The sequence below is a fragment of the Taeniopygia guttata genome, chromosome 1 (assembly GCF_048771995.1).
Source record: "Taeniopygia guttata chromosome 1, bTaeGut7.mat, whole genome shotgun sequence".
Classification (NCBI taxonomy): domain Eukaryota; kingdom Metazoa; phylum Chordata; class Aves; order Passeriformes; family Estrildidae; genus Taeniopygia; species Taeniopygia guttata.
In genome coordinates this window covers 33,472,523-33,500,505 of record NC_133024.1, presented here as the reverse complement: position 1 = coordinate 33,500,505, position 27,983 = coordinate 33,472,523, and the positions used below count along the sequence as shown (strand labels likewise).

Below are 27,983 nucleotides of genomic sequence, written 5' to 3'. Positions count from 1 at the left end.
ATCCTGCTAAGCATGTATTGTGAATGAGTGTGGGGGGACTCATCACCACAACATGTTCTAAGTCCCTTCCCTTTACACTTTCTCAAAAAGTTAAATACTTATCACATAACAATCTGTCCCCAGATTTAAGTGACCTTCATCCTAGCAATCTTCTAAGCAGATTCTTCTGCTCACACAGGAAAGACGCAACTGGCTACATTAGACTTTAAGGGCCAAGTCCAATCCTGCAAGTCATTCCAGAGACGGCGTGGATGATGCGACTAATTCACTGTTTTGAGATTAAACGTGTTTACTATTTACGCAAAGGTCATTAACATCTCTCAGCTGAGATCTAAGCACCTTATTTAAATGAAGAGTGTCCTCCCATTCCAGCAGACACCAAGAGCTCTGTGCAGCCCAGCTCTCACGCCGGACAGAGGCAGCAGCAGCGGGGATGTCCCGGCGCCCGGCTCCCCGGGGCTGTCGAGAGCGGTTCTGAGGAGAGGCGCTGGAAGCGCCGCTTCCCTGCGGCCTCAACAACCGAGGCCGGGCCGGGAGACACCTGTGAGCGCTGCTCCGTGCTCAGGTGAACGGGCCCCGCCAGCCGAGCGCGGCCGAGCCCTGCGGAGCAGCCCGGCTGGGGAAGGCTGGCAGCCAGCGGGCTCGTTCCACGCTGTCCCAGCAATGCGGGCGCGGGTGGCTTCCACAGCCCTTTCTGACTCCGAGTCACTCCATTAACAAGACCACCCGTCCCCACCACCAGAGCCCTTTCTAGGTCAGCCTCACCTCTCCTTCCGTCCCCTCCGCGGCTCCCCCTTCCTTCCCTCCGGCCGGAGGCAGCGCCAGCTCCCCGGTCCCGCGGGCAGCCTCTGTCCCCCGGCCTCCGCCGCGCTTGTCTGAGGGCAGGAGACGGCGGCGCAGGCGGGGCCGAGCCCGTCCCGCCGCCCTGGGCCAATGCCGGCGCCGGCCCCTCCGAGCGGGGCGGCTCCCCCCGCCCGGGCCCGCCCTCCCGCTCCTGTCACCTGTGGCACCCCCGCCGTGCCCGGCGGGGCGGTGATACTGCCCGGGCCGGGGGAACTTCGGCTCGGCTGTCAGCGGGCACTGCTCTGAGGCAGCAGCTCCACAGCGGACAGCGGCTGCTTCTCACGAAGCCAACGCGGGGAGTGTCGGCCTGACCTGACGAGCTGCCTTGAGGACAGTGATCCGTATTTCACTTTACTTGGCGATAGGCAACCCGAGAAGTGTGGACATACGCCCCTGTTTGAGTAAAGATACGGGCCGCGATAACAGAGGATTCAGTCATCTGCTTGTTCAGGAAGTTGTTCTAAGTGCTTTTCTGTTTAATTAGTGGCACAAAATACACATGCCGCAATTTCATGGGGTGTTTCAGCAGGACCTTTCCCTCAGCAGCCAGGCACCACGGCGGTTTCTGAAGCCGGAGTGCCTCTGCGGGAAGGGTGAAAGCACCGACCCCGGCATGAGGAGAGCTGGTTGCTGGCATTTTCGCCTTACTCACGTTCTTCTCACAGTGCTTGATCTAACTGGTTTAATTCTGGTTTGGGGCAGCTGAAGGATTTCAGTGTCTGGCGTGCCCGGAGTGGGGCCGCTGTGCCCTGAGGGCAGCCCTGTTGTCACCTGCCCACGTCTGCCGCCCGGAGCGCTGGCTCGGCTCTCTCTCGCAGCAGCTCTGACTTAAATTACGCCCCCGCTGTGTTTCCAACCCGAGTCCATTCACCCCCCAAATCCGACACCATCAGCCCTGGCTTCCTGCTAACAATAAATCCTTATGTTTCACTTCCTTCTCAAACTTGGATATGGGGAAACAATTTTCAGAGAAAATTTAGTGTTCATAGCATTGGTATAAAGTCTTGGTCAATTACATGTGTTTTCAATTTAATGCATTTGGTATGCGGCTCTTCCTTTTTGATGTCAAAATAAGGGACTAGAGCATACTTTTCATGCACTATGCAGTAAAATTCACGTTTAATAAGCTTTTAATAAGGCTTACATTCAGCTTGCAGGGATCAGAGTGAATTGGAGACCTTGTGAAAGACTAAAAGTCACCTGCTCCCCTCAATAATTTTCAATCAATCACCTCTCATCTACATATCCTGTTTATTCATCCCAATGTAGCACACTAAGGCTGTATCTATTCAAATCTACACTAAAGTGCTGTTCAGTGCAGATCCCTTAATTGGAAGTGATGCGAAGCCCTTTTGACACTCTTCGTAGATGGAGCATACTCTTCTTTCTTGTGTGAAATACCTCTTTCCCCCCTCTCGCAGCAGTCCCGAAGAAAAAGGAAGGTATGAGTAAAACAGTGGTTCAGGACCAGGCACGCTGTATCAGCTGGCAGCTGCGAGGGCGCTTGACCCCTGCCGGATGGACTTGGAACTGATGGGTCCTGTGTACCCATCGCCCAAAACAATTCCCCCTCTAAGCAAGGACTTTGGACCCAAGCTTAGGAAAAACCAGCTCCTTGGTGCTAAATGGCAGAGGTCTCCAGCACTGTGAGGAGTGACTGCTGAGAAACTGTGTATGTGGTGTGTGCTGTGTCTGTTAAAATACATAGATGAGCTCTCCTGCTCAAATTTAGTTTAGTGATGTGTTCTTGATCTTAAAATGAAACCTGTGGGATTATGTGTGAAAGGACTGTCTCAGCTCAGACCAGTTGCCAGTTGATATCTTCATTAAGAAACTGAAAATATCTGAATGACCTTCAGAACATGGAATACCTGAGGGACCCTCAGACTCATTCCTCAGTAACTACAGATGGAAAAAGTCTGCACCCAGTATCCAGGCTGTCCCCACAGCTACTCTGCAGTGGTTCAGCAGATTTAAAGGATCTACTCATTTTATGTAAGCACAGAACAGCTGTTTTTCAAGTGAATTGTGCCTGAACACTCTCAAGGTGGCAGCAAGAGAACAAAAATTAGTCACAGAAGGGTATACTCTACCCAGCTTCCTCTTTGTGTTCCCCAGACACAGTCACAGAGTTGTTAAATCCTCAGCACAATCAAAAGATTTAAGCACAGTTTTGATTGCAGTGCAACAGAGAGTATTATGGCATCTTCAGGAAAAAGACCCAAACCAATGAAGTCTGCAGGTATCTTCGGATAGTAATATTGCTATCAGACTCAGAAAGTGGATCACCTTTTTTCCTTCATCCTGCATCCAGCATGTCTATCCCTCTAGTTATTTCCCAAAGTAAAAAGGAAGTCATGCCATCTTCTTCCAATAATGAAAAAATTAGTGAATGCCTTGATGTGGTTACAAAATGACAGGTATTAGTTGAAGAGACAGTAGCTTCCACTGAAGAAAATCAAGCTGATAATGCTTTCCTTCCTCCAGTTTCCTCGTGTCACTCAACTGCCTTTGACACTGAGCTGCTTCTGATGAACTAACACAAATCACAGCTGACTCTGATGTTCATTTAATGGCGGTAGTGACATTTCCCAGGTGGCTTTGACCACATCATCCCTTGCTTTTCATCCTTCAGTTGGGTCCTGGGCATCAAGGTAACTGTTTTTTTCTTTTAAAATCTTCCACACTCTTAGGTTATGCCATTAAAAACTCTCCACATGCACAAAGGAAGGCAAAGCAATAATGGTGAGTGGAGTAGCTTGAGAAATACCCTGCCTGGCTGCTCCCAAGTCCACCACAGGAGCTCTCAGCCCATCACAGGTCCCCCTCTTCACACATGAAGGAGTGCAGAGTCTCTGAAAAGTAAGCCTTCAAAAATATTTTAGAATTATTTAGAATTTATTTTAAAACATTATAAGAAAATGTATACTGGAAGTGCAAAGTGTAAAAGGAAAATGTGTGGATAATTTATATTATTTTACGCAGTGATCTCTGTGGTAAGAAAAAGAGTGGCTTGAAAATAATGAGCATGAAAGGAATGGCTTCAAAGATCAAATGTGCATGACCTGGGTCTGATAATTTTCCTTCTCTTTTGCTCCCAAACAAAACAAATTTAATCCTGCTGCCAGTGACCAGGGCATCTTTAAATTTACTCTCTTATGCAGCATGGCTAGAGATCTCTGCCTGTAGGACTAAAAGCATTTTGTCCTTACTGTAATGAACATGTCTTAATTACAGAGTCGGCTCTAATATGTCAAAGACGACTTGTCAAAGGAAAACAAAAATTCACACAAGGATGGCCAAAACTTATGAACAAAGTAAGTAAATGCGAATGTTCACCATGGAGAAAAGGGAGAGAACTTGGGGACCATGGGGAGATCTTATTGCACCCTTCCAGTCCTTAGAGGCGGGCTTATAAAAAAGGGGAGAGTGACTTTTTTACACAGGCAGATAGTTATGGGACAAGGGTGAATGGTTTTAAACTAAGAGAGGAGAGCCCAGAGGGGCTGTACATTCCCCATCCCTAAAAGTTTTCAAGGCCAGGACGGATGCAGCTCTGAGCTGGTGATGACTAGTGCTGACATCTCTGCTCATGGCAGGGGGTGAGATGATATTTAAGGTCCCTTCCAACAAGCCTTTCTATAATTCTGTTTCCTAAGAATGCGGGCAGCAGTACTTTAGTGATTGGTAATTTATTTCTGTGGTTGAGTATGGCTCCTAGGATTATGTGGCTCAGGCACTGATATTCTACGAAGGAAGGAAATTACCAGAGCTTACCCAAAATCTATTGCAGTCCACCGGCCAGGAGAGAAGCAGAATTAGTTCAGGATGAGACTCCAGCCTTTCTTTCCACCTTCTTGAGCCCTGTGCCCACACTGGCCATGGCCTTTTGCTCTGATGTGGAGCAAAGGAGCCACAGGCCGCAGAGTTCGGCTGTTGTTACTGCAGTACAGGAGCCAGCCACGGCTCCACGGCAGTGCCTCGGACTGAGGGAGCTGTTCCTGAGCGCTGCGGTGATGGGCGGCCCAGCTCCCAGTCGGTGTGGGACTGTCCCAGTACGGAGCTGGGACACTTTCTCCTTCCTGAAGAGAGCTACAACTTCAGGATTTCAGCCTGGCACCGCATTTGGGCGAAGCCCAGCCCGTCCCACGAGCCCTTTTTCCCGCATTTCTCCTTTCCCGGGGCAGAGGGCGCCTTGCGGCCGCCGGGCGGGTCGCGATGGCGACGGGCGGGCGGGGCGCGGCGGGGCCGGGCCGTGCCCGCGGGGCCGGGCGGACGCCGCGCGCGGTGCGGGCCGGGTGCCGGGGCGCGGGGCCGGGAGGGGGAGCGCGGGCGGGCTGCGGACGGGGCCGGGGAGCTGCCTCAGGGAGCTGCCTCAGGGAGCTCTCGGCCGTGGTGGGAAGGGGTGGCGGGGGCTGAGGCACGGGGTGACAGGGCCGGCGGGATTTGGTGCCTGCGAGCAGCGAGGCGCTGGCCTCGATGAGGGGTGGCCCAGCTTTGTCCGCTGAGGTGTCTGGTGGTGAAGGGGGCTGGAGGGAGTAGAGTGTGTAAGGGACATGGGGGAAGTGTTAGCCAGGGACGGATTGAAGGCAGAGGGAGTTGTTAGCCTGCTTTGGAGATTGGGAAGGGGTTAGTGTTAAGGATAAGTGTAGTTAGGACAGCACGATGTTGATGTTGTAGCGTAACTGAGGTAATAGATTTCCCATATTTTGGACCTGTGACGGGGCAACCCCAGGTGTACCGACAGAACAGGGAGCAAGAGGATGGACAGCAGCCAGTGGAAAGGGACCTGGGAGGCTTAGTCGATGGCAAGCTGAGCATGTGTCAGCAGTGCCCTGGCAGCCAGGAGGGCCAAGTTCTGGGGTGCATCGGGCACAGCATCACCAGCCGGGCAAGGGAGGGGATTGCCCCGCTCCGCTCTGGGGTGGCCTCACCTTGGATGTTCTGTGCAGTTTTGTGCATCACAAGAAAGACATTAAGCTATTGGAGAGCCTCCAAAGGATGGCCACAACAATGGTGAAGAGTCCTAAGGGGAAGCCGTATGAGGAGTGGCTGAGGTCACTGGTCTGTTCAGCCTGGAGAAAAGGAGACTGAGGGCAGACCTCATCAAAGTCTGTGACTTCCTTGTGAGAAGGGCTGGTACCAATCTCCTCTCTAGTAAACAGTGAGAGGACCCCAGGGGATGGATGGCCTAGAGCTGAGTTCAAGGTGTGTTTGGACAATGCTGTCAGGCATGTGGTGTGATTCTTGGAGTGTCCTGCATAGGGCCAAAAGTTGGACTCAATGATTCTGACAGGTCTCTTCCAACTCAGTGTATTCTGTGAGTCTATGAATGTTGGGGACTGAGGAAGTGGAGGCTTCTGGTAATGCAGCTGCTCGATATATGGGGATAATTATGTGAGTGCAAGTGCTACTTTGGATGGTGTTAATGATAATGATTGGGTTCATGAGAGTGGTACAGGTGGTCTGTGTAAAGAGTGTCTGGAAAGTCACTGTAGTAGGCTTGCAATGTCAGGAAACTGCCTGCTCCTTCTAATGATGCAATGGTAGTGAAGTTATTGTTTGAGACAGTACTGCTGCTTATAAAGGGGGTCAGTCAAGAACTTCACAATTTTATTTGTTTGGGAGAAGAAACAGATATTTCCTTCTGTAAATGTTCTCCTGTGCATTTCAAATGTGCAGTCAATCCTCAGTCCTCTTAAATATGTTCCTCTCTTTCTCATGTGTGAGTATTTTCAGTGGTTTGCAAAATCCTTTCTTGTAGCATGTGTTTTTTCACCTTTTAGAGCTTGGAGGCTTTCTTGTTCCTCTCTATTTCAGAACAATTTCATAAATATATAACTGGAGCTCATCTGGGTCTGTAGTTAAAATAACACCCTAAGCATTTTCAGAATACTTCTACTCAAAATTTTCTGGTTTGTATCTAGCTTTAAGCAGGGAATTTGATTAGTGAAAGGGACAGAAACACTTTAAAGAAAACCTTAGGGAGTGCTCTAGTGATCTTCAGTTTCTGAGGAAAATCAGTAATATAAATGCTGATGTGGAAATGGAATCAATTGCAGTCCAGTTCACTGTGCACTGAAGAAGTGTGATGGAGGTTTTTTTATGCTTAACAAGTGTATCCTGCACTTGTTCATTTGGTTTGGAAATTTCAAAGGGGTCTAGAAGAAGCAAAGTACCTAACTTCCTGCCTCAGTGAGGTTTTTTCCTTAATTCAGTTGTTTGGGTTTCTTTCAAATCTCAGGTTTTACAACAGCCATGTCTTTAGGGTTTTTGGAAGTTTCACGAAAAAATATTGCACTGAATTGGAAACTGCAAAGGTTGTATATGAAATAGGATAGAAAGTTATTTTGTATACAGAAAGCTGACATGGCCTTGCTTCAGGGTATGGTGAGTGTGATGAGAAGGCATAGGACAGTGTATGGATTACAATGCATCTGTCAATAGTTGGTTTAATTTCATTCCCTTGATTTTACAGGCTTGCTTATGTGGCTTTTTATTGATTTTTTTCCCCTGTTTACTTGTGCTCATTTTAAGAGGAAAAAGTATGAAGCCTGCTGTATTTAGTCACAGAACAAGTTTTTATCAATTTCACCTATTACTGTAAAATTCAGAATTTAAATTCAGATAAGCAGTTTAATACAAAAAACAGGTTATGTACAGTGTTTCTACTCATTCAGTAATAAAACATTCTGTATTATATAGATTATTTTGGTTTGGAAAATTTGATTATGCGACTGCTAAAAGCAAGGAATCTTGAAAGTGCCCTTTCTTATGACATTTTTTATTTTGTATAATATATGCTACCAGTTCCATTGCAGAAGTGTTCATTGTCAGTCGAATTGTGAGATTGGTAGTTATGACAGCATGCCCAGGGAATACTGCTGACATGCATATCCCTTCAGAAAGTGCTTTTGTTCCAGCTCTGACAATGAAAACTGCTATCAGAGTTGTGGTGAAAGGGAGATATTCATACTGCTAGGAGAACAGAAGGAGAGGGAAAGAGAGGCATGTGTGCAAGTAGACTTGGTAAAACAAGGCTGATAAACAAAGGACTGGAAAAGGAGCAACTGCTGGTTTGATTTGCAAGAATGTAAAAGACAACCTGTAGCACAGGATGTAATAAGTAATTGGTGATAGAGAGCTGTGTATCTACTTAGGTAAACATTACATCACATATATATATATGTATATATACACACACATATATATGTGTATATATGTATAGACATGGGCCTGAGTGCTACCCCGGACAGGATTGTTGCTGTCAAAAACCCAACTTGTATTTTTTATTTCAGATCTGTTACAAGCTTGTCACAAGTGACAAATGCCAGTGAACACACAATGCTTTCTAAATTATTAATCTCTATAATTTTTTTCCTTCACTTCTAGCACAAGTATAAAAAAAAAAAAACCAAAAAAAAACCCAAAAAAAAAATGGAAGAGAGCAAGAAAAAGAAGAAACCAGAAGAGCAAGTTCAAGAGCCTGAATCAGATTTACCAGAAGCCTTACTAGAATATCAGTAGGTTAAATATCTTTTAACTTTTCACTTATAGAGAATATATGAATAAAGAAAGCAAATAAAGACAACGTACACAATTTAGAGCCTGAGCTGATTGTTTTGAGGTTTCGTGGCTATTTCAGAAAGGTACACTTTTTGAACTGTAGCTATAAGAAAGCAATTCAATGGGTCAGAAATTCTTTGCCATTAGGCTATAACTTGGGAAAAAAAAATTAAAACAAAAAAACCCTGACATTTTTTCTGTTAGTAGCAATCTTTTGATCAGCATATGCTGAAGTTGCAAGATCAGATTTGACTGTATTTTTTAGAATTCCTTGGCATTCGCAGAGGTTTGCTGTCACTAGCCAGAACCTCAAGACCTAGTTTGCTGTCTTCCTTGGTGCAGCTGAGAGCAAAGCACAAAGCGTTTTATTTTGAAAGTAAGAGAAGAATAAATTAAAGGTCTCTTAAAATCAAGCAGAGCAAAATAAAAGCCAAGGGGGAAATATCTGAAGCAGTTACAAAACAGTCCAACTTACTTGATTTCTAGTCTCTTGAGTAAATGATTAAAAGGAGAAAAAGTAAGCTTCATGACTTTCATCTAAGAGACAGAAATCGAAAGGGAAATACCTCAGGAACACCCAATATCCAACAATTTCCAGCATTTAGGGAGCAAGGAGTAGTGCCTTGGTGTGGAAATGACAAGTGGAGTAAGCAAACTGAAAAGTATGCTCCTATAGCTGTAGTGACATCTGTATGAGTTCACAGGGTTTATGTGGGATTTTTCTGTTTCATTTTACAGAGCACAGAGTACAATTTTCCATAGTGAAATAGCCTAGATTTAGCTGAATCATATCACAGACAAACACCTTCTGAAAAGTCCAAAACCTACGCACCTATTTTGTGAAGGAATAAGGAAACTGTAGTACTGGGCTGAGAAAACAACTGCACTACTTTCTGATAAAGTTATTGCTATGCATATGCTAATAGCTGAGCAAATGACTCATTTGTCTGGAGAGTCTTCTACTGAAATAGGTGCTTCACTGAAATGGAATATATAGTTCAGTACAGCAACAGTAGGGGGAAAGGGAAGAAAAGTATTCTTGCTGTTTTTATCTTTCTCCCAGTCTCTTCTCTGTCCCTCTTGCTCTCTCTTTCTTTCTCTTCACTTCTGCCATCTGTAACTTCTCTGTACTACTTGACTGATCAAAGGTGGATAATCATACAAGCCAATAGCTGTCACATTCCACTTTAGGATTTATCAAGTGTGTAATATTTATTTAACTTTCATTCCTGTTTTTTATTTCCTTTCACTGAAGAATGGTCACTGTTCCTAGGCAGTTTGTTATTTTGCATTTTCATTAAAGTTCTCTGTTTCAGCATTTCTTAGGAATAACAGTCTTATTATGTACTTTTGCTGTGGCCATGACCACTGTACCCCTATATCTCTGGTCTAGTCTCCTTCTAACTAATATCCTTCTACTAAATAGAAAACCTGAAGAATATGTGTCATGAGAGGATGCAAATTTAATAACCTGCAATTTGCATGATTCAGTGATCCAAACTTAGCACATTAACTAGGAAATAAATTAGCTTCTTTTGAAACAGTTGAAAGCAACAGAGAAGGGAAAAAACTCCCAAAACCACAAAAAGGCACCCCAAACCCCCAAACTAAAAACTGAAGGAAGAAGAACTGTTAAAGGAATAAAAGATTTTGTGATAATTGTAATACTTACCTCTATTGTGCCATGTGATGAATGAAGGCTGGGAACAGAGGTACAGAATACTAGAGTAATATTTTGTGGAGCACAAGTTATCTTGTCCTGAAAGTGACCTGTGTAACAGGTCAGCTAAACCTCATGCAGAATGAACAAACCAACTGCAGCCTCTCAGGAGTCTACACAGGAACAGTATAACCAGGAGTCAGCTGCTCTGTAGGGGTATGAAATCCACACTAACATGCAAGCCTAGGTGTATGTGGGAAATAATTTCTTTATGTGTCGTAAGCAAACAGTGGTATTTACCCAAAGGAGTCAATAAATATAATAGGAAAATAAACATTTTGGTAGTATTTACATCTAATCTAGCTTAAATAGCATTCCTTTTTCTAATGTTTTTGTAAGAATGTCTCTTTCTTTACTCTCTTTTCATAGCATTGTGGCAAAAGAAGCAGCAATTGCACGGGTTTTGTTTCATCTGAAAGGATTGGAAGAAAAGATCAAAGAAAATATTAAAAATGTAAGTGACTATGCAACAAATTTTATTTGTGGTATTCTTACTCATAGATTTAGTTTTATTCTTTCCATTTGAATACTACATACTTTAAAATTAGTTATTGCAGTGAATTTGTTAAAGTCAATGAAACTAGAGTTAGTGAGTCACTTTATGTGCTGAAAGTTAAAGTGCTATCTGAATTAAATGTGACATATAGCAGAAATGTCCTAAATATAACATGCTAAAAAGAAGCTGCAGTAGAGCATTACAGAATAGGACAGAGCTGTAAGGTAAGGTGAGTTCAGTGCCGGTGCTTTAGTTCTAATGCACAAGAGATCCTTATAACCACCTACGTATTTAATGGAATCACAGAATTGTTAAGGATGGAAGGACTTCTCAGATCATCAAGTCCAACTGTTTAACCCAGCACCACTGTGTTCATCACTAAACCAGGCCCACATTGCTACATCCACATGTGGCACTTCAACCCTTTTGGACACTTCCAGGGATAGTGATTCCACCACTTTCCTGGGCAAAGAATGCTCTTTGTTCTAATGCCTCACCACCCTTTCAGTGAAGAAAATTTCCCTAATATCCAATTTAAACTTGGCACAATTTCCTTTTCCTCTTCCCCTGTTACTTGTTACCTGGGAGGAGAGACCCACCTTCACGTGGCCACAAAGTTATTCCAGGTGGTTCTAGAGAGAAATAAGGTGCCACCTGAGCCTCCTTTTCTCCAGACTAAACATCCTCAGCTGCTTCACATCAGACTTGTGCTCCAGTCCTTTTATCAACTTTGTTGCCCTTCTTTGGCATCTTTCTCTGCAACAGTCACGGGACAGCTAGCCCTCTTTCAGTGGATACCTTTCCTGCAGTAAGTTCAGATAAGCCTTTTAACCAGTCCTACAAATATTCTTCAGTATTTTAATGCATGAAGAATAAATGGTATAAATTTCATTTTTGTCAGTAGTATTACCAGACCTAACCAAGCACTGAGAATTGCTGAGCTTCTTTGAATCACTTCTGAAGTAATGGAATTACACAGATTTCTGTGAGAATCTAGTTATTGCTGCAAACTTAGTTACAATAAAAATTGAATAAAGGAGGAAGACCATTATGCTATTTACTAGCTGTGATTTCTAACACTGATTGATGAAGACACACTTTCTCATGGATTAAGAATTGTTTTGGATATTTTTTAGAACAAGATTGTGTAACTACTGATCTCACCTGAGTGACACTTTAAAGAACCGTGCATATGAGCTGCATATAAACAGCCATAATATGGCATCTGATAACTGTGAGGAGTGAACTTTGAAAACAGATATTAGAGAGTCGCCTACTGAAATTCATTGAAAATGCTCAAAAAATCCTTATTCTGGATCATGTTGCAGTCTGCATACAACTGCAGCATTTCATAGCAGTGAAACATTGAAATGTCTCTCTGTCCTTCCCATGCTAATGCTTGCCCTGCTTTTATAAGCATCCATCTGTTTAGCTTTCTGTGGTACTTCTTTCAGTCCTGAAGCCTGGATGGTGTTTCATTTGTGGCTTGACTATCACTGGAAGTGGCAATTGCTCTTCTATCCAAAGGCTTTTATGATTATTGTGGAGTCTTATGTCTCTTGTGGTGATACTGCTGGATCGGAGGGCTGTTTGCCTTGTTCAGAGCAACAGCATAGGGGGAGACCCTCAGTGGGTCTCCCCAGTTTGTTTGAGTGTGTTACTGACAGCCAGTGCCTGTGAAAGGCTCACACTGACAGCTCATAGAATAATGTTCTTTATTAACATAAAGTTGTGACAGATTAAGTTTTGAGGATTTTCAGTCATAGTATCTTTCTGCAAAAACATATTCAAAGCCACACAGACAAGCTCTAATCCAAAGTCTTCAGTGCCCATAGAGCATGGTCCTAACCCAAAAGGTATCCTTATGGAGGAGAAGATAGGTTCAGTCTCATAGCTGATCCCAGCAGTTATGATGGACTTCCCAAACTTCTCCCCTAAATTACTTTCATACTATTTCTTTATGTTTAGGTGGAGCTTGAGTGACTCTAGTCATTCATCTTCTCCTCTCTCCCCTGGCTGACAGGTGCTGTATGGTTTGTCAGCTACAGAGTGCCATCGAGTTCCCCTCCCTGCAAAGATTTCTATGCAGCCTGGCCACGGTATTTCCGCTCGGTTCCATCCCCCTTAGCAAGGGCGGTGGTTGCAGATTATAGGGCATCATCATGGAATAGGTTTTGAGCATGCCAACTGCATTCCATTCAGAGAGTAGCAGCTACATTTTACTCTATAATTTCCATACCACTACAACTTTTATTAGGATGTGAATACAACTTCCCAGTTTCCTCTAATTTTACCCCCAGCTATCTTTCTATAGTAATTCACCCAATTCACTGCTAGTTCATGGTCTTTCAAGGACTTCATATTTTAGATTGAGTGGGGTACTTTAAGGGATGGGTGAAGTGCTATTGTTTTAATTTAATCATGTTTTGACAGTGCTTTGAGCTCCATTCTTTATTTCCTGCTAAATGATTCTGAGCATTTAGAGTTAAACCTAGAAGAGAAGAATGCTTGAGACTCTTTCTACTGCCTACTAACTGTTGCTTACTTACTACTTGTTTACTCCTGTATGGAATCCTTTGGGAGCAAACATACACAGTCAGTAATTTCAAACAATTTGAGTGTCACTAGAGAGCGTCATGGCCAAGGGTTATGATAATAGTTGTGGAATCAGGAGGTAAAACTAATTTCAGCTCAAACAAGACTCTTTGCTGTGGTTATATACAAGTGATTGTCTCATGTTTTTTCTGTATGAAGATGGTACGTTCCATGAAAATGCTGACATGAAGCAAATGGCTTCTACTTATAAACATTGCTATTAAATTATCTACAAGCACCTTTCTTTCCAGGAATGGAGGATTATTGGTGGGCTTTACTAAGTACAGCTGTCATTTGTCTCTCAGCTCCTTCCAGTGGTCTTGAAGTCACTGAGGAAATATCTGAGCCTTGCAAATTCTGCCCTCTGCTCTAATCTTTCAGAATATAAAGAGCAGGTGTTTAGCTGGGTGTTCTTGCATTTCATCTGGCACTAGGCCAGATTTTACTTTTTTTGCTTAAATTTGTCATTTTGAAAACATTTTAATATCAGCTGTGTCTTCTTTCTTAGAATGTTGTTCTGCAGGAAGAACAGAAGGTGCTTATCAGGCGCTTAGTAAGGCAAATAGAAGAAAAGGAGAAAAAACGAGATGAGAAGGAGGTTGTAACCAGGGATGATGTGGAAGAGTCACTGAAAGCAGTTTTTCAGTTTGTGAAGGACAAAGAACAACTTCTTCAAGGTATGTTGTGCATTGGAGAAGTGTGGTTTGCAGTTTACACACTTGGAATTGAGTATGTGTTGTTGTTGTTTTGCAATTTAGGCAGAGATTCAACTTCTTTGTTGTATAAAAAGTATAAAACTATTTCTCTCCCAAAACTGGGTCTCTTGATTTAGTGTGAGATTGTGGAGGGCTTATAAATCAGTCTGTCCCTTCCAAGTGATGTATAGTATTGTGCAAGTACAGAGGCTTCCTCTTTTTTGAAACTCATGAAAGTTCTAAGCAGCGGCTCTACTGAAGATTAAAAATAAAAATTATTGATGGCAGGAAAAAAGACAAGTTTTGAGTGTTGAAAATTCTGGCTGCCATCCCTGTAACTTTCTGTGGGAGTTCTGACCTTGGTTACAACATTTTGGTGAGAACAGTTATCCCTCTTTGGAAGAATACGATCAAGCTGTTTTCAGCAATAATGGTGGCCCTTGAAACTATGTAAGGCCATCAGGCTGTAATGTTCTGTAGTGTGGAAGAATCCCCCTTCCTTTTCCATTCCCTGTGAAAGCTTCTTTCTTAAACATGTTGACATTATAAGAATTATCAGTTCAATAAATCAGTAATGAACTTATCTTTGACATTCTTATTTTAATAGATGTGCGCTCCCAAATTGAAGAAACTAAGAAAAAAATTGCAGAAAAGCAGCATGAGAGAGATTATTGGTTGGAGTACAAAAATGTCGGAAGTAAAATACATGCTGAGAGGATTAGCGTTCTGGAAAAAGACATTGCAGATGTCAAGTATGAACTTGAAAGAACTGAAGGTCAGTTTACAGCTGGTGTAATGTAAGCCTAACAGGGCCTTTGCATATTGCCTGTAGGAATTGAATGGTAAAATTAATTTTAGATCAGGTTCTAATAACTTGTATCAACTTTTATAGTAATTTGCATGAACTTTTCTAAGTGCACCTAAAATGGGCTGCATAATCCTGAAAAATATAAGGACTCACTTTCTTTATTTCTCTCTCTGTAGGAGTTGCTTTATTAAGAAATTCATACAGAAATGATGACACTTAAGAAACTGATGAGCTGGTCCTTTGATTGTTTTCTTGTAAAATACAGGCAACGAATTAAAAAACATATATTACTGAGAAGGATAGCAGATTTTGTAAAAATAAGTCTACACATATTTAGGTCACCTACACAGAGAGCTCCCTTAGCAGTCATACTTGAAAATGTTGACTCTGCTGCTATTAGTTCTCATCATCTACAAGCACTTCACATATTGAAAGCTCCTTTGACAGGACAGTAGTATGAGCTCATTCTTGGAATAGTCTTTTCTGTGGCACGCACTGGTTTACATGCAGGACTAGGGGGAGCTCTTTAGCCAATGGTCTGGGCTTCCCTCCTGGTTACACAGTGTGAGGTCCTGCAAAATCGCCAGTACAGACACAGACAGATCCTGGGAACTGTTTCAGCACTGTCACAGCAGTGGAATTAATTTGAGAGCTTATATATTGTGGTGCTGAGTGCTTTACAATGATTTATTTATTACTGCATTATTTTAAAATAATTTAAATATTTTGCTGTTACATAATCCATGCTTCCAACAGGAGAAGGATGTCCTGGTGTTCTTTCTTTATGTCCCTCTCAGTATGCATGACCATAGCCAAGCAGCTGGTAGTAACAGGCAGTGACACTGCTCTAAGGGTCTCTGTATATTCTGTGCCAGCCATTACCAGGCATCAGCTACTGTGAATAAGAGCCAGCTATCTTTTTGTCTCTCAAAACATATTTTACCACCATTAAGATCCACTCTGTGATTTCTACATTTCCAGATAGCTTTCAGATATCCACATCTGTAGTCAGGAGAGGTTGGGGTTTTTTCATTACGCATTTTCTATGTTATTAATTAATTTAAAACTTTGCTATATAGCAGCTGAAATATGAAATGAAAAAGAAAATGGGCTGTTATATAGAATGTCAGTAGGGACAGGCAGTCTGACCTCCTGCATTTACAGGGTACAGAATGTTGTGGTTTAACAAAAATTCTTGGTCCAACAGAAGTGTATTTATTGAAAGTCATGTTATAGTGGTACATATGTAAGTGGCCTACATAACATATGTTGTTGACAGTACTGGATGTTTACCATACTATTTTGCTTAACTCCCTAAAACTGAACCTAGAAAGTGTCTGGGAATACAGCCTTCCAGCAGAAATTTATGAAGCTTTCAGAGAGAGGCAGCTACAAATTTGGCTTGCTCACCCCTTGAATATGTAACAGGCCCCCAGCCTGACTAGTATTGACTCCATGCTTATTGCCCCCAGCCTGCAATAATTAGCATTGACTCCATGATTCTCAGAAGGCTGATCAATAACTTTATTGTTCTATACTTATTAAGAAACCCATCGCCCTTACAATCATGATACAGGTGGACCCAATTGGTCCTTCAATCTAAACACCATCACCACTGGCCAATTAAGAAATCACCCTCTGGTAAACAAATCTCCATAACACATGTTCACAACAACATGTGCAGCAAGTGAAGATAAGGATTGTTTATCATCCGTTTCTCTCATCTTCTCATAGGACAATGCCTTGGAAAGTTATGTATTGCTCTCTGTGGCCAGAGAGCTGCTGCCACACTAAATTAATAATTAATGCATTACTAATACACCTTTCATATTTGACTGCCTGTGACTCCACAGTGCATCCATAAGCAGATATTCTTTTACAGCTAGATCAGAAATAGGCTGTCTGCAACACAAGTGCAGTGAAAGACTGAATTTCAACCCTTTGGAACAAGTGTGCTGTGCCTTCCTTCACAGAAGATTACTACAGTCTCATTCATTCCTTCAGAAGGAGGAAATATCAAGCAGAAGGGAGCTATTTAGAAGAGCAAAAACAAAAGAACTAAAGGGAAGGATTAAATAATTAAATAGCAAATAACTAGAACATGAAGCCAAACCTATTCAGTTCAATGTAAGACACATTTTCTAAATAATGACCACAAGTAATGGTAGAAGCAAATCATTGTGGCAATTGCCACATTCTCCATTTTGTCCTGCTGTCCATTTAGAACCTTAGAGCCTTAGATATGTCAGAAAATTTATTAGGCATGTTATAATAACTATCTGAAAAAAATGTCACGTGGATGAGGAGATCCAATATGCTTCTAAGTCAAAAAAATTAATTTTCTAAGCAAATCTCTCATATGGCTTCAGGAGCTCTGCTACTGATAGAGACAAAATTTAATGTTAAAATGTCAATATTTTAGCACAGAATTGCTTAGATCACTACTCAGTTAGCAGTAAATTGCTGAGCTTTTGCAGTTGTGAACAGAACTATGTAAACCACTTCCAATTTCTAGTTTTGTAGTTAACACTACTGTTCTTTGGGTTTAGAAGGGCAGTTTCTTTGGAAAAGGATATTTGAATCCTTTTCTGTGGATCATCTGTGCAGGCGACACTTGCTGATAAATTGCAGTTTAGTAATGACATGTCAGTTATCTATCTGTTATCAGGAAAAATTGATGGCAAATAATGATTTCTGATTTCCCTGTTTTTTTGTTTTGAAGAATATTATAGAGAAGCTTTGAAAGTTGTGAGAGAAGAAAATCAGAAACTGTTTGACAGGCACATGAAATTACTCAGTGAAGAAGCTCTTAAGGTATTCTTTTTGCTTTTTTTAAAAACTGCTAATGCATTACAGTTGGGATACATGCACTCTGTATTATTATTTTAAATAATTATTTAATGAAGGCTTCAAACCTTTCTAATAAATTGAGAGTAAAATAACCTGTAAATCCTGGTACATATGGATTTGGTTATTGCTATACATACATGTACTTTTTTTTTCTTTCCATCAGAATAACAGTGGGTAGATGTGAGGGCATTTTACAATCAAGGCACAGGAAGCTGGGGCACCATGCACTGACAAGGCTTGTTTGAGAACATGTTGCTTTTGCCATGGCCTTGATTTTGACATTTATACAGACTTCAAAAAACAGTAACATACAAAGAGATTGCATGAAAATATACATCAATTTGGAAAAAAAAAAAAAAAAAAGGGTTTCACTGCACTTGTAAAGTACAACATTTTTAAAATCCCACAGTAGTGCAGTCTCAGGAAAATGTAGGTTTATTGATTCACTGTGTTTTTTGTCATCTCTGCCAGTTCTGATTTGAAAACATGGTTTACAAGTAGCTCTAGTGACAACTTCTTACTTTCACAAAATGCAAAACATACTTCAGTACAAACCACTAGGCCCATTAGGTGTTTAAATTCCCTGACTTCAGTGCTGGAATTTCCAGTCATGTGAGAACATAATCCAGAGGACTGTGTTTATGGTGATCTACAGGGGCATCTTCGCCCCCCACTTCTTCCTTTCCACTTTACTGACATCAATAATTAAATTGTAGCCTTGGGTCATTAGCACAGACCTCTACATGCGTAGGTCACTTGTTGTAGAGCAGTATTGGTTCATTTGGGATTTTACTTGGAGTTATTAATAGATGAAGGTTTGATTTTCTAAAAGCAGTAAGACTTGAACAGTACTGGGAACATAGAAGAATTTTGTTAGGCAAAAAGGAAAATATCCTATTCTAATATGGGAAATAAAAAAATATTGGTAAATTGTTTGACATATAATCTGCTCTAGGCAGGATGATAGAGGAGAAACATCTGGCCTTGTGAACTAAATCTGCTTGTAATCCCTCAGGGGATGCTGCAGTCTGTTGTGTGGATGTGTCTTAATTATTTCTGGCTAAAGAGCAGAAGGTTCTTCTTTATAGTGTGCAGGACTGTCAAAGTGTTGCTCTCTGATGGGATTATCTTGTGTTTTCTCAGAATGCTGTGGGATACTTAGACAAAAACTGTCGCAGAGAGATTGAAGAGAATGAGTGGCTAAAAGAAGAGGTAAGGGGATCACTTGCCTGCAGTTTATCATGGCAGTTTATGTTTGAAATGCTGTGGCCTATGGTCAGAACTGTTTTCAGTCATGGGCCTCAGGAGCCTTCTGGTGGCATAGGAGAGCAATTTCCAGTAATTAATCTGTAATCCTGAGCAGCAAACAGTGCAGTATGGTGAATAAAGGTAGGAGGTGAACATCTGCTTTCACAAATGGAGGACCCCCTTTCCTGCCCAAGCTGTTACATGAAGGACTACAATGTTCCATACAATTAAGGATTTTTAGCTGTGGAGATTGGGATATTATAAAGGATCAACCAGGTAAGCAGCTGAAGAGGGGAGGTTTGAATTCCATTAAAGTTCTAGTGCTGCTGTATTGAAAGAAAATGGATATGGATGTTGGAAACATGTTCTGAGAAATGGCTTGAGACAACATTAAATGGAAGGTCATAAAGAAACCATGGGGACTCTACACTGAAGAGTCATATATGGTTGTAATTAATTGCTTGATAGCTTTTATACTGTCATTTAATGACAACTTAGGGCTATATATTAGATAGCTGTAATTTTCTTGGCAAGCAAAAATTTTTGTGCCAGATTTAGGAAACTAATTTTTTCCATAGTGGAAGTTTGATTTTATTTATTCCAGTCAATATAGGTTCTTTGTTTCAATCAAATCTAAGCATGAGATTGGTGGGTGAAATGCCTTTTCTCACTTTTAGAGCCTCACAGTTGAGAACTGAGCAGAACATTTTTGAAATTTAATAAATGTACTTCTTACTTTTCCATGCCACATCAACGAACCTGGCAGAAGTTTCTTCATTTTAGTTACTAATTTAAGGTACTTGCCAGAATTCAGGGACACAGCTTTCCTTCTTCCCCTTAATGAGCTCTGAGCATGCATCTTTAACTTTCCAGGGAGGGTGTCCAAACCACAGCTTCTGAAGCAATGAGGGTAGGGAAAAGAAATGGGAAAGAATTAAGGTTTTATTCTGTATAAGCAAACAGAAGCTCAAATCTACACATCCCAGCACTGAATGAGTATGAATTCTCTTCCCTTCTCCCTGTTTTACTGAACACTTACAGTTTTTACTCACATTAGCAGTGCCAACAAGAGAGCACTTTGGAGTACCCTTATGTCCTGACAGGCCCTCACCTCAGAGCTGAGGGATTTGGATTTCTTTCCTCTCAACTAGAAGTTTCCTATGTTATGAGTTACTTTCCTATGTTGCTACTTGCCTGTGTTATGAATTACTGCTTTGAATTTTGGGGGAAAACAAAACTATTATCACTAACTTCTCCAATTCTCTCTGAATTCACCCATTCATTTTCTCTGCTTTTCTTACATGGATGAAATATTTTCTCTCAGACTAATGTTTATATGTAGCTGACGGACTGTTTCAGTATTTCCTTTGGGGGTGATAAACCAAAAATTTTAGTTTCTCAGTTCTTTTTATTTTTTTTTTAAAGTTTGGCCACTGAACTGAAAAATGACTTACCAAAATAGCTCTAGATTAGTTACCTCCAAAATTAAAACAGATTTGGAGACTTCAGTCACATTTTTCCATGGTTACTCTGTCACACCAAAATGGTGCAAAGCTGCATCACCTCACTGTGCCAAGCCACATCCTGTTACTGGTTAATTTCCAGTCATTTTCACCTTTTTAATCCTTGGGAGAAGTTGGAAGTAGTTTTAACTGCAAATTTGGATGATTATAGCTGGGTTAATTTGGTTTTGATGAGAATGGATGCCTTCAGATCACTTGGTCCTTCTCTTGAACATGTGCATATGGCTACGGTTTCTGGGAAGATACCATTTCCTTAGTACATTACTCCCCAGTGAAGGGGGTAAGAACTTGCTGGTACTTATGCAAAAGTGGGAGGAATTGTGGGAACTGAATAACCAGCATCCTTTGGTCATTGTATCTCCACAGTGGTAAGGGGCAATTACCAGTCTGAAAGCAAGTAGTACCTGGCCAGTGTCACAGAACCATAGAACATCCTGAGCTGGAAGGGGCCCACAAGGATCATTGAGTCCAACTCCTGGTCCTACAAAGCCCCATTGAGAACGTTGTCCAAATGCTCCTTGAGCTCTGTCAGCCTTGGGTCTGTGACCATTGCCCTGGGGAGCCTGTTCCAGAGACCCACCACCCTCTGAGGGAAGAAATGTTGTGGTAACTTGGACTGAAAAATTCACTAATTCTGGGTAAGAAGGTTTTGTGTATAAGAAGGAATTAGAAGAATAACACTTGCTAAATAAGACCCTGACTTTACCTCTGCAAAGAAGCTTTTCCTCTCTCAAAGCTCTGATGTGAAAGCAAAAGAGGAAAATACAGAGTTCCTGTCTAGCAGACTTGTTTGGCTATACAAAAAGGTTTTGCTGTCAGGGTTGCATAGCCCAAATGTGTGGCTGTGATTGACACACGTGGGCTGTGACAGTAAAAGGGTTCTAATAAAGGTGTGAAAGAACCAGAGTCCTTCCTGTTGTCTGAAGATAGTGTCACTCTGTTTCCTCACCAAATGTGCGATCTTGCTGACACAGCTCCATTTTTCTTAGGTATGTGCTGATAAGGTAGTTGCTATCAAAGCTTTCCAAAATTCTAAGACTTTCTTTTATTCTTTTTCTAATTGTCAAAAGGTTAAGATCTACCGAAAGGAAGAAAGGGATTTGAAAGCTTCTGTCCAGCTCCTGGAAGAAGAAAATACCAGTTTAGTGGAAAAACTGATTGATATCAAACTTCAGCATCTAAGAGTATCAGGGTAAAATAATGTTTTTATGGACTCAAAAGTAATTAATTTTTTTAAAATATAATGCTCCTGTCTGCCTCTAGAGCTATTTGGGCTCTCCCACATCAAAGCCAAAGTAATTTCCAAGTTGAGGAAGGACAGGATTTGACTGAGTATACCTGGGAGTAGTATCTCTGAAGGATGACAGTAACATGGTGACTTCCCAAGTAATGAATATACTAAGACCTTACACTACTCACTTTATATCACTGAAGCTTGGAAATAATTTCTTTGTGTTGCAATTAGATGGTCTCAGCCCCAGCTTTTCAGACAAAGTGCTGAATAATAGATTTTTCCTTTACTGTTTGCAAAATGTGTAAGGATGTGAAGATTCATTTGCAAATATCTAGGGGCTTTGCAATCTCGAGTGAAACAAATGACTTGATACTGAGAGAGGAAGAGACCTTGGGAAATGTCTGTCTGCAGGGGTGCCTGTAGTATTAGCTTCTTTTGTGTTGAAATTATTTAACTTTTTCCCTGGAGAAAGATTAATTTAGCTACAAAATGTCACCACTAATGGTATCAAAAGTAGCATACAACAATGTGAGAGATCCATCTTCAGTTTGCAGTCCCAGATCAGTGATTTTAGCCATATTGAACAAAAATTTCAAGTCTTAAGAAGTGACCATTTTTCTCTCCTTTCCAGACTTTGGATTTCTTTGAAGTGAGAGCTGCCAGCTGTGGTCTGAATCTTGGACTGACTGGAGACTATAACATTTGTTTTCTTTTAGTCTCATGGACATAGTTGAACTAAGGCACTAAGAATAAAAAAGAGCAGCTTATTAGCCACTAAGCTACCTGGCTGCCTCCATTGCATTTTTGAACCATTGCACTATTCTGCCTTTGTGGCTAAGCAGCAGTGGCTCTCAGAAAGGGTGGCCTCCCCCTCACCCCAAATCATTGCACAGGACAGTTTAGAGAGAAAGTATTATGGGTTTTATTTTATTTTTTTTCCTCCATAGGCATTTGTTTCATACAAAGGGAGCTGGCTTGCAAGAACTTCCTAAGGATGAAATGAAAAGGGAAAACAGAGAATATGCAGGTAATGCAAATGTCAGCAACTTATAAGAATTGCTAAGTTACTGAACATTTACAGACTTTTTATTTCCAAAACTTTTAATTCAAACTACCTGTTTGACATGGAGAACACCTTATTTCCCTCTTGATTGCAGCCACCAGAGCCATGATAGATTGTAATTTGCATAAGTAGACAAAATCACAATCTATCTACCTGTAGTACAGATTTTAAATTTAAATTTGTTTTAGATTGTGGAATATGATTACTCATCTAGAGCTACCCTGGAATGTAGTTTTCAGGACTGGCCATCTTTTATGAAGATATGAATCATATCTTAATCAGTTGTTTACTGATTCATATCATAACTTCATTACAGCTTGTCCCTGACAGGACATTCTTAAACTCTATGTTGGCTTTCACTTTAAGTGTACATGCACTTTGCAATCATTCAGCCAATACACCATAGTTAAATTACAACTAAATCCCTAGCAAGAGTAGATGAAGCTACATGGAGCTCAACCTGAACTGAAAATTTTGCTAAGCAGTACTGAATTTTGGGCTGAGTCTCCACCCCTTCTGGTAGGTGTGGCCAGGGAAAGGATATACCATTAGGCAAGGAGCACGAGCCTGTGCTTCTCTGTTTAGGACAGTCTCTGTGGATTCCCAAGTATCACAAGTTTTATTTTACATCTTTGTGTGAGTAGAAGAAAGAGGATGGAAAAAAGTAGAAAATTATTCTAACATATCTCTTTAATACAAAATTAAAGAGATATGTTAGGAAAAATGGAAGTCATACAGTTAGGGATACATGAAGAAGTTTGTTGAAGTTCTGATCAGTCTCAGCCATAGGTTGGCCTTTTGAAATCATCAGGCACCAGCAAACATGTTGACAAAGACTTCTGTATTAAATACATGTTTACTTTGAACACCTTTGCTAGACTTACCTGGAGGAGAAGGCTTTGTTCCAATAAGCTGGGTCACAGTCGCAGGCAAACCTGTAACTTGGCAGTCCATGTCCAGAATCCTCTATCATCCTGAGAATTAGTCAACTACAGATGTGATCTCTTTAGGGGAGTTATAAGTAGACTAACTGTGTTTCAGGAACATGTAGTTATGTACCTATAGATACACAAACATGGGTATAGAAGAAGTTTATACTTGGTTTTGCTGCCTTTCTTATTTTTTTAACTATTCAGTGCTCTACAGGATTTAAGTTGAACTGGTAAAAGCTCATTTTTTTCCCTGCCCCCCCTACAGATCCATTAGTTCTAACTTCCAATCAATTTCAGTCCCTGGGCCTTGATCAGAAATTGTGAACAAAAAACACATAAAAAAACCCAATGTAAATTAACATTTGGCTTGAATTGCCAATTAAAAATGCTACCAAGCTGTTCTTTGCATTGCAGGGGCTAAGCCATATTAAAGATTGCAGGCAATGCTCATATCAAGTACTGATACTGACCTTCATAAGGCTTAACTATTACACTTCCTTTTTCTTTTCTTTGAAAAGCAAAGACAGATGGAAAGAGCCTCAGAAGTGCCTTTCCAAAGATTCGGTCTAAAACAGATTATAAGAAGCCTACAGCCAGTGATGAAAAATCACGGAAAAAATTCTTCACTCTGGACAGTTTGTTGTATGAAGATGAAGAGTTCCAGGTATGAGTCAGAGTTATCAGGTCATCCACTGACACAGACATCTTTCAATGTGGAGCATGAGCTACCGTTAGTACCATTCTATTTCCAGTGGTGTTATGGCATCCCATGTCCTTTACCGGGTGAGGATTTCAGATGTTTGATGTAGTCCTCTGGTGCTGTTTGGGACAGTTAGGTCACTCCATGTCCTTCAGATGCTGGGCCAAATGAGCACAGCTTCTGTGCCCTATGGACCAGCCTCACGTGGATGTTTTGGATGCCTTCAGGCATCTCTGATGCCATGAGGAAGTGTTTTGGCAATTGAATGGTGTCCTGGGAATCATCCCATGGAGTGTCAGGATGAAATTCCCCTTTAAAGAATTCTGAATGTCACCTAATGAGAGATTACTTGGCTTGGGTAGCAATAGACTGGTCCTTTGGAATTGTGTTGCACAGTAGCATTAAAAGATCAATATTCCTTCAACAGAAAACCAGGATGAAGGTGTTCCTGGGTGCAAGCTACGGGTCTGAGTTAACAGTGCACATTGGCCTTTCCTGTAGCTGATTGACTCTAACCCAGCAGAAAAGCTTTCCTTTCCTTTCTCCCCCTGAATTAGTTTCTGTTGGGTTGGTCAACTGAGTAGACTCAGAGGTTTGGAGAAGACCAGAGCCAGTGCAGATGTGGTGGAAGCACATGGCTGGGCTTGGACCTCTCTCTTTTTGGCAGGAGCAAGCTGTTGCATTAGTTTAATTCTTCTCATAGAACTGAATTTGAGATTAGAATTTGGTTTATAGAGGTGATAGTGGTGAAAACACAGTGAAGAAGAGGGCAGCAGGGCTGTAGCCTCCTAAAATGAGTTGGCTTGCAAAAGAAACCCATTATTACTGACTTTATCAAACACAGCCCGAGGGAAGCATCTCTACAGTTGCTTTAAAAATAAAAGTTGTTGGTTTTGTTTTTTTTCTTTTTCTTTTTTGAAGAATGGTTGCTTTTCTATGAAATTGCAAAGGAAAACATATTCTTTCTTCTTAAGGCATACTCAAAACTGGGACCTCTGAAGAGAAAGCTGTACGTGGTTGGAAAAGCTGTGCCTGCTTGTAAGGAACCAGAAGAAATGCCAAGCAGGAGCCACACAGAAGAGGACACTGTTGGTAAATCTGATGGGCATATCACAGCTAAGATGATCAAGGCCTTATTTAAGCAAAATGTTGATGAAAACTAGACAAGCTATGCTGTTTACACAGAAATGTAACATTCACAGTTCATTAAATATTTGCTCTCTTCTGTGTGGCATGGGGCTTTGAGGAAACTATTTTAGAGTGCCTGAATCATGATTATAAGTTCCATGAGAGGTATGTCTGTGTGAAGAGGCTAATTGAAAGGTTCCTTTCCTTACCACTGAGAGAGGTCTTGTGCACATCTTTGGGGTATTCAGTCCACGTAGCAGCACATATATCTACTGAAAGGTCTGAGCTAATATTTCATCTGTGTGGTCTCCACTTCCAGATGTGGAATTCCCTCTTGATCAGACAGTGAATGGGTAAATGCAGGCTGCCATAAAACATGGAACTGTTACAAAATACATAGTGCTCTGCTAAAGCAGAATTAATGTTTGCAAGCATAATTCAACTTTTGCTATAAATTGAGTGTCTGAATACTTTTTTACCTGTCTCCACAAGATCCCTACTTAAATGCACTGAACTAAACAAAAATTAATTTAAAACAAGCATAAAAATTTATATGGTCTTAAATATTTTGTTTGTTTAGAATTGGCCAAATACATTGTGTAAGCCCTGATCCTTGGTTTGTGGCTGGTGTCTTTGAACATTTATCTTAAGTGCATTGATGCAGTGGTGGGAGGGGCGGGGGGTGGCTCCCTCTGGATACGCTCTCAGAAGCACACAACAGGTCCTTCACACATGTAGGCTCTGACCCATGCATTTCCTCATTAGAAACTTGTGACAGCATTGAAGAATCTGATTTAAACCCTTGACAGGATAATCAGCTGTTTGTAATAAAGCTTCAAAAAAAACCTTACATTTTAAACAACCTCCACCTCTGTGTATCTGTACTTCAGTGCAAACATTTTGGTTTTTCAAGCATGCTCAGCTGTTCCTGCCCAGCAGGTGTCTCCTTGGGCTGCAGGAGAGTCCCACTGGTCTCTGGACTCCATTGACCAAGCTCCTCTGAAGCTGGGATCACAAGCAGACAGGTAAAGGTGGCAGACCCCAGGTAAAGGCAGACTCCACCTAACACGGACTCTCACTTCTCTGCCACATGAAGTAAAGAGATTTTAGATGTGCTCCTGCTGTAACCCAGTGGAGTGACTGTGAAGGCTGAGGTGATTCCTATGCCTTGAGTATCCATGGAATGGGGATCTGCTGTGTCTGCAGCCCAATAGACGCTCCCCTCATCTCTCCTGCCTTGCTTTGAGTGCAGCACAAGCCCCATTAAATGACTGACTTGAAAGAGAGATTAGTTCTGCTCACTGCTTAATTTAGCTTCTCCTTCAGATGCAGAATTAGAATGTGGCTTATGCTGAATGGCTTTTCTGTTAAAGAAAGGCCTCTCCTTCTTCCCACCACTCCCCAGAGGGCATTTACATTTTCTAGTGGTGTAAATGTAGGGCCCACCTCTAGGCTTCTCTTGGCTTACGCCCATAATGCATAACACCATGTGCAGGACTTATGGCAGGATAACATCAACCCGCACCTTGGAAAAAAGAACTCTTGCCTCCTCCAGTCAGTTAAGTATTTTCCCGTAACAGCCTGTGTGGGTGAGAGGGAGTTAAAAAGCAATCCCAAACATGCTAATTAGGGTACAAGCCACAGGCAGCCTGCACAAGCCAGAAGCAACTGCCTGCAGCAAAACATATTCAGTGAAGTGTCCCAAATCCCCTTGATTTCTACAGGATTAGCATTAAGGCCACTGCGATGCTTTCATATGGAGAAAGCTGGGTCTTCAACCCAAGGCATCTGGACTTGATAAATTTGTTACTTGGAAAATCTCTGAGAAATGAGCAGCATGTTGTAAAACAGGGCTGATCACTTTTTGGCAGCACAGGCAGTGCTTCCAAGCCCCACTTGGAGTTCACTACTCCAGTTAGAACCAAAGTTAGAGGAGTCACCCTTGTATTCCCAGCATTATGAAATACCTTTACTGTATTAGTGTTGCACAAGACAACTCTAGAATGCAAGCAAGTGTCCTGGTGTCTCCACAACTGTAATCCAAGCTAAGCTTCAATTGAGCTGGAGTTAAGTGTTTAACTACAACAGAGCTCAAAGAAATTTGCCGTTTCAACAGGAAGAAAATGCCCAACAAGTATTAATTGAAATTCAAAATTAAGGAAATACGAGCATCACAGTTGCATGGAAATAAAAACTATTTTAATAGAACTGAGGTCCATGAGCTGGAAGTGAGAAACATCAATCCATGGAATGTCTAAAAAGCACATTGGGGAGAGGTGTGCTGAGAGCCTGTGTCCACTCCAGTGATGAAAGGAGCTGCTTACCTCAGCACTGCTGGCTTGAACGCTCTCTGAGCAACTGGCTTGTACTGCTTTATAGTCTGGCTGTGCTGGTATGATCTCCCCCAGCCTGAGCTGCAGGGAATGTGGGTAATTTCACTTTTGGTCTGGTTTTTGTGAGGTTTGCAGCCTCTGCTGCAGTGAGGTTATGTAACAAGGCAATCTTTCCACAGGTTCAGACCTGCATGTTTTGGGAAATGAGGGTTAAGAGACTCGTTCTGCAGCATTTGTTCTGGTTTGGCT

General features: G+C 41.6%; 2 protein-coding genes across 11 annotated transcripts in view; one reads left to right on the top strand and one right to left on the bottom strand.

The window, feature by feature from the left end:
• SYTL2 (synaptotagmin like 2) overlaps positions 1 to 4,916 on the bottom strand; it is a 57,408-nt gene extending 52,492 nt beyond the window's left edge. For 9 of the 10 annotated variants that reach the window (XM_030286350.4, XM_072937053.1, XM_072937049.1 and 6 more), the window contains exon 1: positions 766 to 921. The gene's annotated coding sequence lies outside the window, so the exon portion shown is untranslated. Of the gene's footprint in view, positions 1 to 765; positions 922 to 4,620 lie in introns of those variants that run through there. The other variant, XM_072937046.1, reaches the window with a different exon arrangement.
• A 36-nt stretch (positions 4,917 to 4,952) lies between these two features.
• CCDC83 (coiled-coil domain containing 83) lies at positions 4,953 to 26,263 on the top strand. Its single transcript, XM_030286338.4, has 11 exons — positions 4,953 to 5,130; positions 8,236 to 8,366; positions 10,499 to 10,583; positions 13,729 to 13,897; positions 14,523 to 14,690; positions 17,446 to 17,537; positions 18,717 to 18,785; positions 21,415 to 21,536; positions 22,526 to 22,605; positions 24,092 to 24,237; positions 25,248 to 26,263. Exons 1-11 carry the CDS (start codon positions 5,062 to 5,064, stop codon positions 25,434 to 25,436), a joined length of 1,320 nt encoding a protein of 439 aa, XP_030142198.4. The 5' UTR covers positions 4,953 to 5,061; the 3' UTR covers positions 25,437 to 26,263.
• Positions 26,264 to 27,983: the final 1,720 nt, after the last annotated feature.

What these genes read in the sequence shown, in the direction of transcription:
- CCDC83 (XM_030286338.4), top strand. Translation starts at nt 5,062, where the DNA reads ATGGCGACGGGCGGGCGGGGCGCGGCGGGGCCGGGCCGTGCCCGCGGG. An exon ending in CCGGGCGGACGCCGCGCGCG is followed by an intron (nt 5,131 to 8,235) that starts GTGCGGGCCGGG and finishes CTTCACTTCTAG; the next exon opens with CACAAGTATAAAAAAAAAAA. An exon ending in CAGCATCTAAGAGTATCAGG is followed by an intron (nt 21,537 to 22,525) that starts GTAAAATAATGT and finishes TTTCCTCCATAG; the next exon opens with GCATTTGTTTCATACAAAGG.